Below are 14,881 nucleotides of genomic sequence, written 5' to 3' on the forward strand. Positions count from 1 at the left end.
GAGCTAGGAACTGTGCCCAGGCCCTGAGTTCAAGCCCCACAACCAACAACAATAGCAACAACAACAAAAAGATAAGCATGTGGCACTGTATACAGCTCAGCTGAGATGCAGTCTCTCAAACTTTTCAGTCTGGTCTGGCCTCAAGCCATGACACTTTCAAATTCAACCTTCCGGGCTGGGAATATGGGCTAGTGCCAAGAGAGCTTGCCTCATATACATGAAGTCCTGGGTTCAATTCCCCAGCACCACATATACAGGAAATGGCCAGAAGTGGCACTGTGGCTCAAGTGGCAGAGTGCTAGCTTTGAACAAAAAGAAGCCAGGGACAGTGCTCAGGCCCTGAGTCCAAGCCCCAGGACTAACCAAAAAAAAAAAAAAAAAAAATTTCAGCCTTCCAAGTAGCTAGGATTACAAGAATGTACCTGTATTTCAATCCTTTCATCTCCTCAAAATCCTCAATCCTTTTTCACAACCTCCTTCTTCACTGCATTTTTTCCAATGTTAAAGGTCATACCCATTTCCAAAGCCTACAACCATGTAATCATCCCTCAGATCTAGATCACAAAGGCTAACTCTCCAACTGCCTGGTCTCCTTTCATCTCTAATTAACGGAAGTCTAATAATGCCAATTTTTTAAAATTATGTACTAGATGAGTTGGGAATATGGCTTAGTGGTTAGAGTACTTGCCTAGCATGCATGAAGCCCTGGGTTCAACTCCTCAGTACCACATAAACAGAAAAGATCAGAAAGTAGCACTGTGGCTCTGGTAGTGGAGTGCTAGCCTTAAACAAAAGAAGCTTAGGAACAGTGCCGAGGCCGTGAGTTCAATCCCCAGGACTGGCAACAACAACAACAAAAAAGTATTAGATGTAAACATATGCAACTATATCAGAATAATGCTAACATTGATTATCAATGAAGACAGAATCCATTCTATTTTACTTTTTCCATAAATGTTTTCTGAACAATATATAGTGAATGTAACAAATGTTTCCTTTCCTCAAAAATCAAAACAACTAAAATCCACCATTATCAGCCAGCACTATTCTCAACTAGTCTCTCTGATAGGGTCTAGTGAGTTATAAAGCCCAGGCTGATCTCAAACTCATAACTCTCCTGCCTCAGCCTCCTAAGTGAATCACCGCATTTAGTTACCATTTCTCTACAGGTGAGCCTAATTTCTGCTCCTCTCTTCTGCTAGTCCCCTCACTTTCACCCTTAATGACTAAGGAAATACTTAAGTCAAGAGTAACCTCAAATACTTTCTTTCAATCCCTCCCATTACCACCTATATCCAATTATTCTTATGTATAGTCTGAAGTTGTTCTACTGTATAAGGTCTTGCCTTATATAAACAAATGGCTCTTTTCCTACTCAGAACTTGTCTAAGTCATTAGACAAGTAATCACATATACCTTGGCTTTGCACACATTTTTCTAGATTCTAAAAAGTATATATAATGACTATTCAGGAAAGGTCTGGGCATATATTAAGCTAAATCTATTAATAGAGACAGATAAAAAATATGTCAAGAAGCATTAAGAGTCAGGCACTGGTAGCTCATGTTATAATCCATGCTACTTAAGAAGTTGGAATCTGGGCTGGGGATATGGCCTAGTGGCAAGAGTGCCTGCCTCATATACATGAGGCCCTGGGTTCGATTCCCCAGCACCACATATACAGAAAATGGCCAGAAGTGGCGCTGTGGCTCAAGTGGCAGAGTGCTGGCCTTGAGCAAAAAGAAGCCAGGGACAGTGCTCAGGCCCTGAGTCCAAGCCCCAGGACTGGCCAAAAAAAAAAAAAAAGAAGTTGGAATCTGAAGATGATTGATTCAAAACCCATTCAGGGGCTAGGGATATGGCCTAGTGGCAAGAGTGCTTGCCTCCTATACATGAAGCCCTAAGTTCAATTCCCCAGCACCACATATACAGAAAATGGCTCAAGTGGCAGAGTGCTAGCCTAGAGCAAAAGAAAGCCAGGGACAGTGCTCAGGCCCTGAGTTAAAGCCCCAGGACTGGCAAAAAAAATTTTTTTTTCTCCTTTAAATGAATGATAAATTTGACTAAAGATCTAAGGGAGAAAACAGGCCAAAGGTTGGGATAGGAAATCCACGTCAGGCACCAGGGGCTCACACCTATCATCCTAGCTACTCAGGAGGCTAAGATCTGAAGATCGTGGTTTGAAGCTAGCATTGGCAGGAAAATCCATGAGACTATCTCCAGTTAACCACACACACAAAAAAGCCAGAAGTGGAGCAGTGGCTCAAGTGGTAGAGTGCTAGCCTTAAGCACAAGCTCAGAAGCAGTGCCCAGTCTCAGAGTTCAAATTCCAGGACTGGCATTAATAAAAAGTCCATTCTAGTGATAGTGGTGAGAAAAGACTCATGGCCAAATTAAGTCAAGCCATGGCTCTTAAACTCTAAGGTTTCTTCCAGATGTGTTGAGAAGCCATCACATTTTTAGGCAGACAAAACTCTGCTGGATGTGATTTCTATTTTAAAGGAACATTGTGACAACAGGGTAGAAAACTAATTGAATGTAGAAATAGGCTGAGCAATCAGTTAACAAGGCAATCCAGGCAAGAAATGATGGTGAATTGACTGAGCAGGGTGACAGAAATGAAAATGGCTAAGAATGAGCATAATTGTGGGTATTAGGCTATCCTGGATTCAAATGTACTGTGTAGTTACGTTGAACAAGTTTTTTTATCAGTTAGTTCCAATTTCCTCATCTCAGATAACACTAGTAAGAAAGTTCCACCTCGGTGACAATAGAGAATCCTTATTTTGTCTCTCCTACTTTTTTGTGCTAGTCCTGGGGCTTGAACCTAGGGCCTTGGCATTGTCCCTTAGCTTCTTCATTTAAGGCAGGGGCTCTACCATTTAAGCCACAGTCCCACTCCTGACTTTTTCGTGGTTAGTCATAGAATTTTTATTTTTAGAATTGAACAAGTGTGCTTCATTAAGCTAAACTAAATGGAAAAATCGGTATTTTCAAGGAAAGTAACTCAAGGATTGATTAATCATAGAAAAGATAGAAAAACAAGCTCCTCATATTCTTATTTTAAAAGCCTAACTTGCAGATTTTTCATACAAACACCATTATACTTGGGGAAAAATGATCGCAAATTTGTGGTCAATGAAGTCTGGCACCAGTAATTCATGCCTGTAATCCTAGATACTCAGGAGCCTGGGATGTGAGGATCAAAGTTCTGCCAGCCAGGGAAGTAAGGTTTAAGCCAGAAATGGAGCTCTGGCTCCAAGTGTTTGCCTTCAACACCAAAGCTCAGAGACAGCGCCGAGGCCCTGAGTTCAAGCCCTAATACTAGTATGCACAAACATACACACACAAAACTCAAAGTGATAGAGAACCTGCCTAAAACTTCCAAAGGCCTCCGTTCAAACTCATCTCTCTCTCAAAAAAAAAAAGGGGGGGGGGCTGGGGATATGGCCTAGTGGTAAAGTGCTCGCCTCGTATACATGAAGCCCTGGGTTCGATTCCCCAGCACCACATACATAGAAAAAGGCCAGAAGTATCCCTGTGGCTCAAGTTGCAAGGTGTTAGCCTTGAGCAAAAAGAAGCCAGGGACAGTGCTCAGGCCCTGAGTCTACGCCCCAGGACTGACAAAAATAAATAAATAAACATGCTTAATTTAAAAAAAAAAGGGAAAAAAATCAAAAAGCTCAAAACCAAAAGCTCTCAAAAGCCAGGCTCTTGTAACTCACACCCATAATCCTAGCTACTCAGGAGGCTGAGATCTGACAATCACATTTCAAAGCTAGCCCTACTTGCAAAGCTCCTGAGACTCTTATCTCCAATTAACTACCAGAAAATGAGAGATGGTACTGTGGCTCAAAATGGTAAAGCTCTAGCCTTGAGAGAAAAAGCTGAGGGACAGTGCCCAGACCCTGATGAGTTCAAGACCTTTCAAAAACTATTTCAGCATTGCTCCTCTTAAAAGATTTAAGTTCAGGGGCTGGGGATATGGCCTAGTGGCAAGAGTGCTTGCCTCGTATACATGAGGCCCTGGGTTCGATTCCCCAGCACCACATATACAGAAAATGGCCAGAAGTGGCGCTGTGGCTCAAGTGGCAGAGTTGCTAGCCTTGAGCAAGAAGAAGCCAGGGACAGTGCTCAGGCCCTGAGTCCAAGCCCCAGGACTAGCCAAAAAAAAAAAAAAAAAAGATTTAAGTTCAAAATTTTTTTCGGGGGGAGGGGGGGTCAGTTGTGGGGCTTCAACTCTGGGCCTGAGCAGTCCCTGATCTCACAGACTTTCCTGTCAGGGCTGGCTTTGAACCATGATCCTCAGATCTCAGCCTCCTAAGTAACCAGGATTACAGGTGTGAGCCACCGGGGCCTGGCATGTTAAGTTCATTTTTTAATTAACCAAAATAAAAATGAAGTAAAAGTGAAGGTGTGGCTCAAATGGTAGAGTAGTAGCCTTGAGTGAAACATGAGGCCCAAGTTGAGTCCCACTACTGGCACATGCACATACATGCACATGCACAGAGACAAAGAATTTTTATTAACTTGGTATCTGAGACATTCTGGCTCCATGTGCTCTCTTCAGAGCAAGCAGGGAGTCATGTTAAGGTAGCTGTCTGATCACCATAACAAGTTTTTTCTTTACTCACAAGCTATCAAAACTTGGAAAAAGTTGTCAGCTTTTCCTATAATCTATCCATATAGCATTTCAACAATAACAAAAAACACTCCCTGCCAGATGCCAGTGGCTCATGCCAGTAATCCTAGCTACTTAGGAAACAGATCTGAGGATCATGGTTAAACGCCAGCCCTGGCAGGAACATCTGTGAAACGCCAAAAAGGCCAAAAGTGAAACAGTGGCTCCAGTAGTAGACCACTAGCCTTGAGCAAATAATTTCAGAGACAACACCCAGGCTCTGAGTTCAAGTCCCAATACCAGCAAAAAAAAAAAAAAGCCAAGGGACTAGGAATGTAGCTTAGCTGTAGAGTGCTTGCCTTGCATCCATGAAGACCTGGGTTCGATTCCTCAGCACCACATAAACAGAATAGGCTGGAAGGGGTGGTGTGGCTCAAGTGGTAGTGTGTTAGCCTTGAGCAAAAAGAAGCCAGGGACAGTGCTCAGGCCCCGAGTCCAAGCCTCAGGACTGGCCAAAAAACAAAGTCCTTTAGAGAGGGAACAAGGCGAAATCAACAGAAGTAAACAGACAGTTCAACATGTGGGTGGATGCCACTGGTTCATTATCTAGCTACTACTAAGTTTGCTATCTTGCAAGCATACAAATTCCTACTCATATGTAATTCAATTCAGGTGCTATGAAGTCATATACTTTAAGGTCTCTTACATACAACGTCCATTAACAAAATAAACAACAATCTACCATTTCTCTTTAATTCCTCCACAGAACATCAATGCTACCCTTCTAAACATAAAGTCTCATGTAAAAAGGAGATGGAAGTTCATCACCTGAGTGCAAGAGTTGGAAGGCAATCTTGGCAATGTAGCAAGAGAAAAAAATATATACCCACGACCTACATAGATATTATTTATGTCGGTGGAACAAATTAGAACAGAACTTGTTTCCCCAAACAGATACACAATAATAGCTGGAGAATACAAAGATAGTGTACCCATAGTAGAGGTGAAGACCCAGGAGTGTAAAAAAGTAATTTTAAAAGTTATACCCATCATTCATGTACATTTCTCATTTTAAAATAATGCATAGCGGGGCTGAGGATATGGCTTAGTGGCAAGAGTGCTTGCCTTGTATACACGAGGCCCTGGGTTCGATTCCCCAGCACCACATACACAGAAAATGGCCAGAAGTGGCGCTGTGGCTCAAGTGGCAGAGTGCTAGCCTTGAGCAAAAAGAAGCCAGGGACAGTGCTCAGGCCAGGGCCCAAGCCCCAGGACCGGCCAAAAAAAAATAGAATGCATAGCAACAATATCTATTAATAAGAGCTCATCATTCGTGTACATTTCTCATTTTAGAATAATGCATAGCAACAATATCTATTAATAAGCGCTCACTTTTAGGAGCCCCAATAGTCCTCTTATAATGTAATACTACAACAGCCTCAGGCACTAACCCTAATTTCAATCCCCTCAATTAAAATCTAAAAAAGTTTAATGGTGACTGAAACAATAACAAGAACCATAGAACAACAACAACAAAAAGGTAACAATTAGAACCAATTTGTTGACTAAATCAGCAATACATTAAAAATCTATTTTCTAATACTTGAATTTTCAATGAACACAGGCTATATCTCATGACTGAGATGAAGCAGGTATCATATTTAACCCATACCATCACCTAAGTCATTCCCACATTTGGTTTTAAAAAGAAAATCCCAGGGCTGGGAATATGGCCTAGTGGCAAGAGTGCTTGCCTTGTATACATGAGGCCCTGGGTTTGATTCCTCAGCACCACATATACAGAAAATGGCCAGAAGTGGCGCTGTGGTTCAAGCGGCAGAGTGCTAGCCTTGAGCAAAAAAGAAGCCAGGGACAGTGCTCAGGCCCTGAGTTCATGGGCCAGGACTGGCCAAAAAATAAAAAGAAAAAAGAAAATCCTAGCCAGGCACTAGTGGCTCTTACCAGTGATCGTAGCTACTCAGGAGGTTCTGAGGATCATGGTTCGAAATCAGCCCAGGCAGAAAAGTCATGAGACTCTTATCTCCAATTAACCACAAAAATCTGGAAGTGGGACTATGTTTCAAGTGTTAGAGCACTAGCCTTGATCATAAAAGCTTCAAGACAGCACTTAAGCCCAGAGTTCAAGGCCCAGGACTGGCATGCACATAAATATACATACAAACATACATACAAAAAAACTATCATTTAAACTAGTTTAAATTTTAGGTTGTCAAAAAGGACAGTATTTTTTATTTTAAAAAAAAAAGACCATAATAAATCATTCATGAAATAGTATGCACTTACTCTATTTCTATCATTACAGTGGCACTAACTATAGATGAGAGGTACCAAAACAGAAAATATCTTTGCAAGAGTTTATGCCTCTAATTCCAACTACCCTGGAGATAGACATCAGGAGGATAGAGGTACCAGGCCAGTCGAAGCAAAAAAGTTATCAAGATCCTATCTCAACTCAAAAAACTAAGCCCCTCCAAGCCCAATAAACCTATTAGGAAATGGGCAAAAGAGCTAAAGAGAGACTTCACAAGAGAAGATATAAAAATGGCAAAGAGGCTGGGAATGTGGCCTAGTGGCAAAGTGCTCGCCTCGTATACATGAAGCCCTGGGTTCGATTCCCCAGTATCACATATATAGAAAACGGCCAGAAGTGGCGCTGTGGCTCAAGTGGCAGAGTGCTAGCCTTGAGCAAGAAGAAGCCAGGGACAGTGCTCAGGCCCTGAGTCCAAGGCCCAGGACTGGCAAAAAAAAAAAAAAAAAAAATGGCAAAGAAACACATGAGGAAATGCTCAACATCCCTGGTAGTAAAGGAAATGTAAATAAAAACAACCCTGAGATACCACCTCACCCCAGTTATAATGGCCTATACTCTGAACTCAGGAAACAACAAATGCTGGAGGGGGTGCGGGGAAAGAGGAACCCTTTTCCATTGTTGGTGGGAGTGCAAATTAGTACAACCACTTTGGAGAACAGTATGGAGGTTTCTCAAAAAGCTCAATATAGACCTACCCTATGACCCAGCCATACCACTCCTAGGCATCTATCCTAAACAGCAAAACCTAAGATATCAAAAAGGCATTTGTAGGGCTGGGGATATAGCCTAGTGGCAAGAGTGCCTGCCTCGGATACACGAGGCCCTAGGTTCGATTCCCCAGCACCACATATACAGAAAACGGCCAGAAGTGGCGCTGTGGCTCAAGTGGCGGAGTGCTAGCCTTGAGCGGGAAGAAGCCAGGGACAGTGCTCAGGCCCTGAGTCCAAGGCCCAGGACTGGCCAAAAAAAAAAAAAAGGCATTTGTACTTCCATGTTTATTGCGGCACAATTCACAATAGCCAAAATATGGAAACAACCCAGATGCCCCTCCACAGACGAATGGATCCAAAAAATATGGTACTTATACACAATGGAATACTACATAGCGATTAGGAATGGTGAAATATTGTTATTCGCAGGGAAATGGTCAGAACTCGAACAAATAATGTTGAGCGAGACAAGCCTAGAACACAGAAAACAAAGGGGCATGATATCCCTGATACATGACTGTTAACAAAGGGAGACGGAGAGACAGTAGAGACCAAGTCTGTGAATACTATATATGTTCTTGATACATTGTATATTGTATATATGTCTACCTGACCTAGAGAAGGGATAGAAAAACAGGACGTAAGATATCACAAGAAATGTACACACTGCCCTACTATGTAACTGTACCCTTTTTGCACAACACCTTGTAAAAAAATTTGTGTTCAATTAATAAACAAATTTTAAAAAAAAGATCCTATCTCAACAAACACCTCAAATTACACCTGTAATTCCAGCTACAGGAAGACTGGTCCAAGGGCTGGCTCTTAGCAAAACCCTCCAAGGCCCTACCTGAAAAATAACCTAAGCAAGGAGGGCGCTGGCAGTTCATGCCTATAATCCTAGCTTCTCAGGAGGCTGAGATCTGAGGATCATAGTTTGAAGTCAGCCCAGGCAGAAAAGTCCATATTCTAATTTCCAATTAACTTCAGAAAATTGGAAGTAGCACTGTGGTTCAAAGTGGTAGAGCACTAGCCTTGAGTAAAAGAGCTCAGGGACAGAGCCCAAGCCCTGAGTTAAAACCCCACAACTGAGAAAAAACAAATAAAATAATAAATAACCTAAAACAAAAAGGGCTGGGGGCATGACTCAATTGGTAGCAACTCTCTGCCTAGCAAAAATAAGACGCTATATTCAAGCCTCAGTGTCATCAAAGAAAAAAAAGTAAGAATTAAAACAGACTAGCTTAAAGAACAGGAATTTTCTTTTTAATTCAAGTAAACATCAATGTGTTCAGTTTTTCTTTGATTACACATTGTTCTCTTGTGCAAGCCACCTAATCAATAATGTGCCTCGTTAACTGAGAGCATTTTGTTATGGGAGAGGCAGAGGGAAAACAAGCATGTCACAAAATCGCTGACAGCAAAACCCAAAACTGGTTGGAAATGTGGCTCTATTAGAATAACTGCCTAGCAAGCACAAAGTCCTGAGTTTAAACCCTAGTACCATTAAAATAAATACAACAGGAATGGTGGTACATTCCTATGGTCACCACATAGGAAGAAGCAGAAGGAATATGGTTCAAGGTCTGCCTGGGCTGCATACTATAAAATTATTTCTCAAAAACCAAACACAAAAAGATCATGTACTTAGTGTGCATGAAGTCCTGGGTTTAATATTAACAACTGAGGGAGCTGGGAATGTGGCTTAGTGGTAAAGTGTTTGCCTAGCATGCATGAAGCCCAAAGTTCGATTCTTCAGTACCATACAAACAGAAAAGGCCAGAGGTGGCAAGTGATAGAGTGCTAGCCTTAAGCAAAAGAAGCTCAAGGACAGTGCCCAAGCCCTGAGTTCAAGCCCCAGGACTAGCAAAATATGGGGAAAAGGGCTGGGGATATAGCCTAGTGGCAAGAGTGCCTGCCTCGGATACACGAGGCCCTAGGTTCGATTCCCCAGCACCACATATACAGAAAACGGCCAGAAGTGGCGCTGTGGCTCAAGTGGCAGAGTGCTAGCCTTGAGCGGGAAGAAGCCAGGGACAGTGCTCAGGCCCTGAGTCCAAGGCCCAGGACTGGCCAAAAAAAAAAAAAAATATGGGGAAAAAAAAGACTGCTGCTTCTCTCCTATTACCAAACCAAGCAGTGGTTATTGCTAGTAACATGGTTTTAGCGATGAATTCCAGGACCTCTAAATTCCTTTCCTTCATAAAGTATTTGTGTATCTATACGAAGATTATTTTTGCCAATGAGGGCCATAAAATACACTTGGGTATCCTCAAAATAACAATAGTTATACTCGGAATCAAGCACTTTCTCCATCACATAGTAGATAAAACAATATGCTGGAAAGATTTTGTTAAACACTTACCTCTGTTCCAATTCCAGGTTGTACACCAGAATAAACACTGTCTGGTGGAGGACCACCATACTTCCTCTGTCCTGTGGTTACATCCAGTGTATAACCAGTCCTCTCAAGCAAGGCCTACAGATAATTACACATATATTTATACTTAATATTTATTGAGTCTATGTGTTAGTCTTTCCCAAATAGTACTACAATACCTTATGACATGTATTATACAGACAAATATTTAAAAGTAAAAATCCATCCCAGTTCCTCTCAGATGCAAGTTATATAGCCACAGGCCAAGTAACTCTCTAAGCATACTCTACTTTTCTGCTATAGAAAAAAAGGAGACAAGGACTAAAACTACGCTATTGACCTATGCTACTATTCATACTTATGAACCTCATCTTTCACCTCCTACACTTCAATTAGACCGGCTTACTTATTCATTCTCTGTCAGTATTTGCGTGTTTATGCCAATCCTGGGGTTGGAACTTAGAGTCTGGGAGCTGTTCCTGAGCTTCCTTTGCCTAAGGCAAGTCAAGTACTCTACCACTAGAACCACAGCTCCACTTCTGGCTTTTTTGGTAATTGGAGATAAGAGTCTCACGGATATTCTGATGTGGGCTAGCTGTGAAATGCAATCCTCAGATCTCGGCCTTTTGAGTAGCCAAGATTACAGACATTAGCCACCAGTACCCAATAATAAGGGGTTCTTTGTTGTTGTTTTGTTTTTGTTTTTGCCAGTCTATGGGCTTGAACTCAAGGCCTGAGCACTGTCCCTAGCTTCTTTTTGCTCAAGGCTAGCACTCTAACACTTGAGCCACAGTGTCACTTCTGGACTTTTCTGTATATGTGGTGCTGAGGAATCGAACCAAGGGCTTCATGCATACTAGGCAAGCACTCTACCACTAAGCCACATTCCCAGCCCCGCATTTTTAAAAAACGATTTAACTCATAGAATGTTCACATAAGTTAACTATTTAGAAGTCTTACAAGAATATAGTTATGCCATTTTATAGATAACGGAAAAAGGTATGAGTTTTCTATATGTTAGATAGATATGTGTGTATGTATATATAGTGTGTGTATATATATTGTGTGTGTGTGTGAGCACGCGCACAAGCACACGCAGGCCTATAATCCTAGCTACTCAGTTGGCTGACATCTAAGAATTCCAATTCAAAGCCATCCTGGACAGGAAAGTCTGTGAGACTCTTATCACCAATTAGCCACCAGAAAATCAGAAGCAGTGCTGTGACTCAAGTGGTAGAGCACTAGTCTTGAGCAGAAGAGCTCAGGGACAGGGCCCAGGCCCTGAGTTTAAGTACCACAACTGACAAAAAAAGAAAAGTTATGACAGTAATCACAAGTTGCATCTCCTGTCTAAAACATAAACCACTTATACACATTAAATAACATTTCAGGGGCTGGGAATATGGCTTAGTGGTAGGGTGCTTGCCTTGCATGCATGAAGCCCTGGGTTCAATTCCTCAGCACCAAATAAGGAGCAGGAAAAGCTGGAAGTAGGCTGTGGCTTAAGTGGTAGAGTGCTATCCTTAAGCAAAAAAAAGCCAGGGATAGTACTCAGACCCTGAGTCCAAGCCTCAGGACTGGCAAAAAAAAAAAAATCAAATTAAAGTCTAGGCTGAGGATTCAGTTAAGTAATAGACACTAGCCTAACATATGAGACCTCAGGTTTCATCTTTTGGCACTTAAAAAAAATCTATCAATATTAAGATATTAATATCTATCTAACCAGTAATTAGGTATATGAGGTATATGCAAGAAAAAGTGCTCTACTTTTTTTTTTATTACTTAGTTCATCTAAGTAATAATAATGGCTCACAGTAAACTTTTTTTGGGGGGTAGGGTGGGGAGGGGAGGCAGTCCTGAGGCTTGAACTCAGGGCTGGGGCACTACACCTGGGCTTCTTTTTGTTTATTTGTTTTGTTTTTGTTGCCAGTCCTGGGGCGTGGACTCAGGGCCTGAGCACTGCCCCTGGCTTCTTTTTGCTCAAGGCTCTACCTCTTGAGCCACAGTGCCACTCCTGGCTTTTTTCTATATGTGTGGTACTGATGAATCATGTATGGGAGACGAGCACGTTATCACTAGGCCATATTCCCAGCCCTTGTTTTATTTTGGTTTATTTCTTTTGTTTTTGTTGCCTAGGCTTCTTTTTGCTCAAGCGTAGCACTCTTAGCACTCTACCACTTGAGCCACAGTGCCACTTCCAACTTGCTTTTTTGTTCCCTGTTTATGTGGTACTGAAGAACTGCAAGCACGCTACAACTAAGCCACATTCCCAGCCTACAGTTCTTAGTTCTTGGCACTATTCTAACTGCTTTACATATTTACTTAATCCTCACAAAACCAGGAGGTAGGAAAAACTGCCACCCTCATTTGATAAAGAAACTAGAGTAAATGAAAATTCAAGAGAAAACCAGTTGGAACACCACCTCTTTACCATAAGAAGAGAAATTAGTGCTTAGAAAGTGAACCCAGAGATCTTTACCTGATATATCCAAGAAGCTACAATCAGAACATCAATAAATATATGTCACTCAACAGGATAGAGGGTAAGTCTGAATTAAGGCTTTCCATAGAACATTACAACTATCCAAATCAAGTTTTACCTTGATTTTTGCTTCATCAGGTCCCTTTGTGGATTCTTGTACCTTGCTGCCCTGTTTCTCTCTTTGCCTGTAAGTCTTCATAACTCCACATAAAAATGCACTTTTGTTCTAAAATCAGCAAACAATAAAAAAAATCACCAAAAATCTTCAAAAAGTAAAATATACAATTAAATTTACATTTCAGAACACCAGAACTGAACAACATTATCCATTCACTCAGCAAACATTGCTAAGTTACAAGGTGACTGATAGTAGGGGCTGACTTTCTATATGAGCAAACACAGCCTTTTATTAGGTTATGTTTAGCCAAATCTAGACTAACTTTGCTAGATGGCTTGAAACAATTCCATCACTCAAATGTTGAAGTGGAAAAAGCCTAAAGAGCCTAAAGAGATTGAGAGGCCCAGAGCTCAAGCTCAGTACCAGCACAATAAAATAGAACAAATCCAGAACAAGTTGAACATGTAAAAACTTAGTAACAATCATCAAACTGTGGTCCTCATTTTAAGGGCTTTTTTTTGTTTTGTTTTTCTTTGTTTTTATACCTGGGCTCTTAGCTTTTTCACTGGACGCTGTTGCTCTAACCACTTGAGTCTCAGTGTCATTTCTGGCTTTTTGGTAGTTAATTGGAGATAAGAGTCTCACAGACTTTTCTGCTCCAGCTGGCTTTGAAAAGAACTGAGATCCTTAAATCTCAACTTCTCGAGTAGCTAGAGCTAAGATTATAGGGATGAGCCATCAGTGCCCAGCTTGATTTTAAGTTTTTGCATAAAAGAATGCCTTAAACCTATGCTTCTGAAACTGCCACAGATCTCCCTTCAATTAACTTTTTAAAAAATAGGACAGTTCCTCACAAACCACAAACAAAAAAGACCTTTTCTCCACTGGGGGAAAAAAAGTATTGTGGTAGTAAAATAATTTTGACCATTAACTGCTCAAAAGCTTTTTGAAGCAATAACCTTACCTGAACATGTGATAAGTCACTCTCCTTGAACTGTTGTAGCACAGACAGAGCTCCTTCTTCATTAAATTCCCTGAGAGCATCAATTGCTCTTTCATCAAGATCGACATAAGCTACCAATCCTAAAAATTAAATTGAAAAGGGGTAGCATTATTGCAAAAGGGGCAAGCTAATCTGTCTTATTCAAGTCTACAAAGAATTGTTATAAGTATTAAACTACATTTTCATTTAACTATATGCTTACATGCAATTATACAAATACTATGGAAAGATCAAGTATAAACATGAAAATAAAATGCCAATAGCTACAAACAAAAATTTCAAAAATAAAATAAAATAAAATAAATCCTAAAATCAATTTCCAACTCCCCAAACAGCACTGTCTTAAAACTTAACTCTGATGCATATTCTGGACTACAGATTTAAGCATTCACACAACCATTTCTGTTAAATGGTAAGAATGCATTGTATTTCCCAAAGACAAACCTTCAAATCACAGACTGTTACAGTTTACTATATAAGAGGTAGGGGAGAAATAGGAAAACCAGCTTTATTTCTTTCCATCTCCAAATATTGTCTCCCTCCTTCGCACCAAAGATATACTGAAATGCATTTATCTGAGCACCTGCTTTGCTGCAGTCAGAATGTGGAAAGGCATAATTTTAAACTCTTCTACAAATGCAAGTGCAGCTTGAATAATCAATTCTGAAGTCATAATTTAAGGCACTCTGTTCTTCAACAAGCTTAGACTCAAAAGAAGCTGTGATATTCACAACTCTTAATAATTACCATTTTTCAAATGGCAACAAGACTGTTTGAACTTGCAACTAAACTGCACAGGAAATATATGCACTGAATTCTATATATGTAGTATATTTAACTGCACACAGAATATCTACAATTTTTAAAATAAGATTTAATTCTATTAAAGTTGTGTTGTATTTATCTCTCCACAAAAGAAATTTCCTTCAGAATTGATACAATGAAAAATAAAAATATTTGAGATTAAAACCCCCAAATCCATATGACTCCAGTTTGGTAAAGCAAAAAAAAAACATACAGTAACTTTTAGATAAATGTAATGCCACTGGCAAAGTTACTTTGTTAAAAAAAAATGTTGCCACCATTTGTTTTAAAGGCTCAAAATGAGCATGCTTAAGTAAATTGGAGTTTCCATACTTGTACATTCCATATCACCACCCAAAAGCCACAACTCAGGACAATCATCATCAATCCATTTGTTCAATCCAGTCCTACATCCAAACCATCAGCCTCTT

At 40.6% G+C, this 14,881-nt stretch overlaps 1 protein-coding gene across 5 annotated transcripts in view; it reads right to left on the reverse strand.

Moving 5' to 3' along the window:
* Positions 1-14,881, reverse strand: part of Hnrnpr (heterogeneous nuclear ribonucleoprotein R) — a 36,931-nt gene that overhangs the window by 17,494 nt on the left and 4,556 nt on the right. For all 5 annotated transcript variants that reach the window (XM_048350477.1, XM_048350475.1, XM_048350476.1 and 2 more), the window contains 3 exons: positions 13,608-13,726; positions 12,644-12,751; positions 10,029-10,142 (listed from right to left, as the gene is read on the reverse strand). In XM_048350477.1, the coding sequence (XP_048206434.1) occupies positions 10,029-10,142; positions 12,644-12,724 (195 nt within the window). In that variant the 5' untranslated portion in view covers positions 12,725-12,751; positions 13,608-13,726. The remainder of the gene's footprint in view (positions 1-10,028; positions 10,143-12,643; positions 12,752-13,607; positions 13,727-14,881) is intronic.

This window comes from Perognathus longimembris, chromosome 7 (assembly GCF_023159225.1).
Source record: "Perognathus longimembris pacificus isolate PPM17 chromosome 7, ASM2315922v1, whole genome shotgun sequence".
NCBI classification, from domain to species: domain Eukaryota; kingdom Metazoa; phylum Chordata; class Mammalia; order Rodentia; family Heteromyidae; genus Perognathus; species Perognathus longimembris.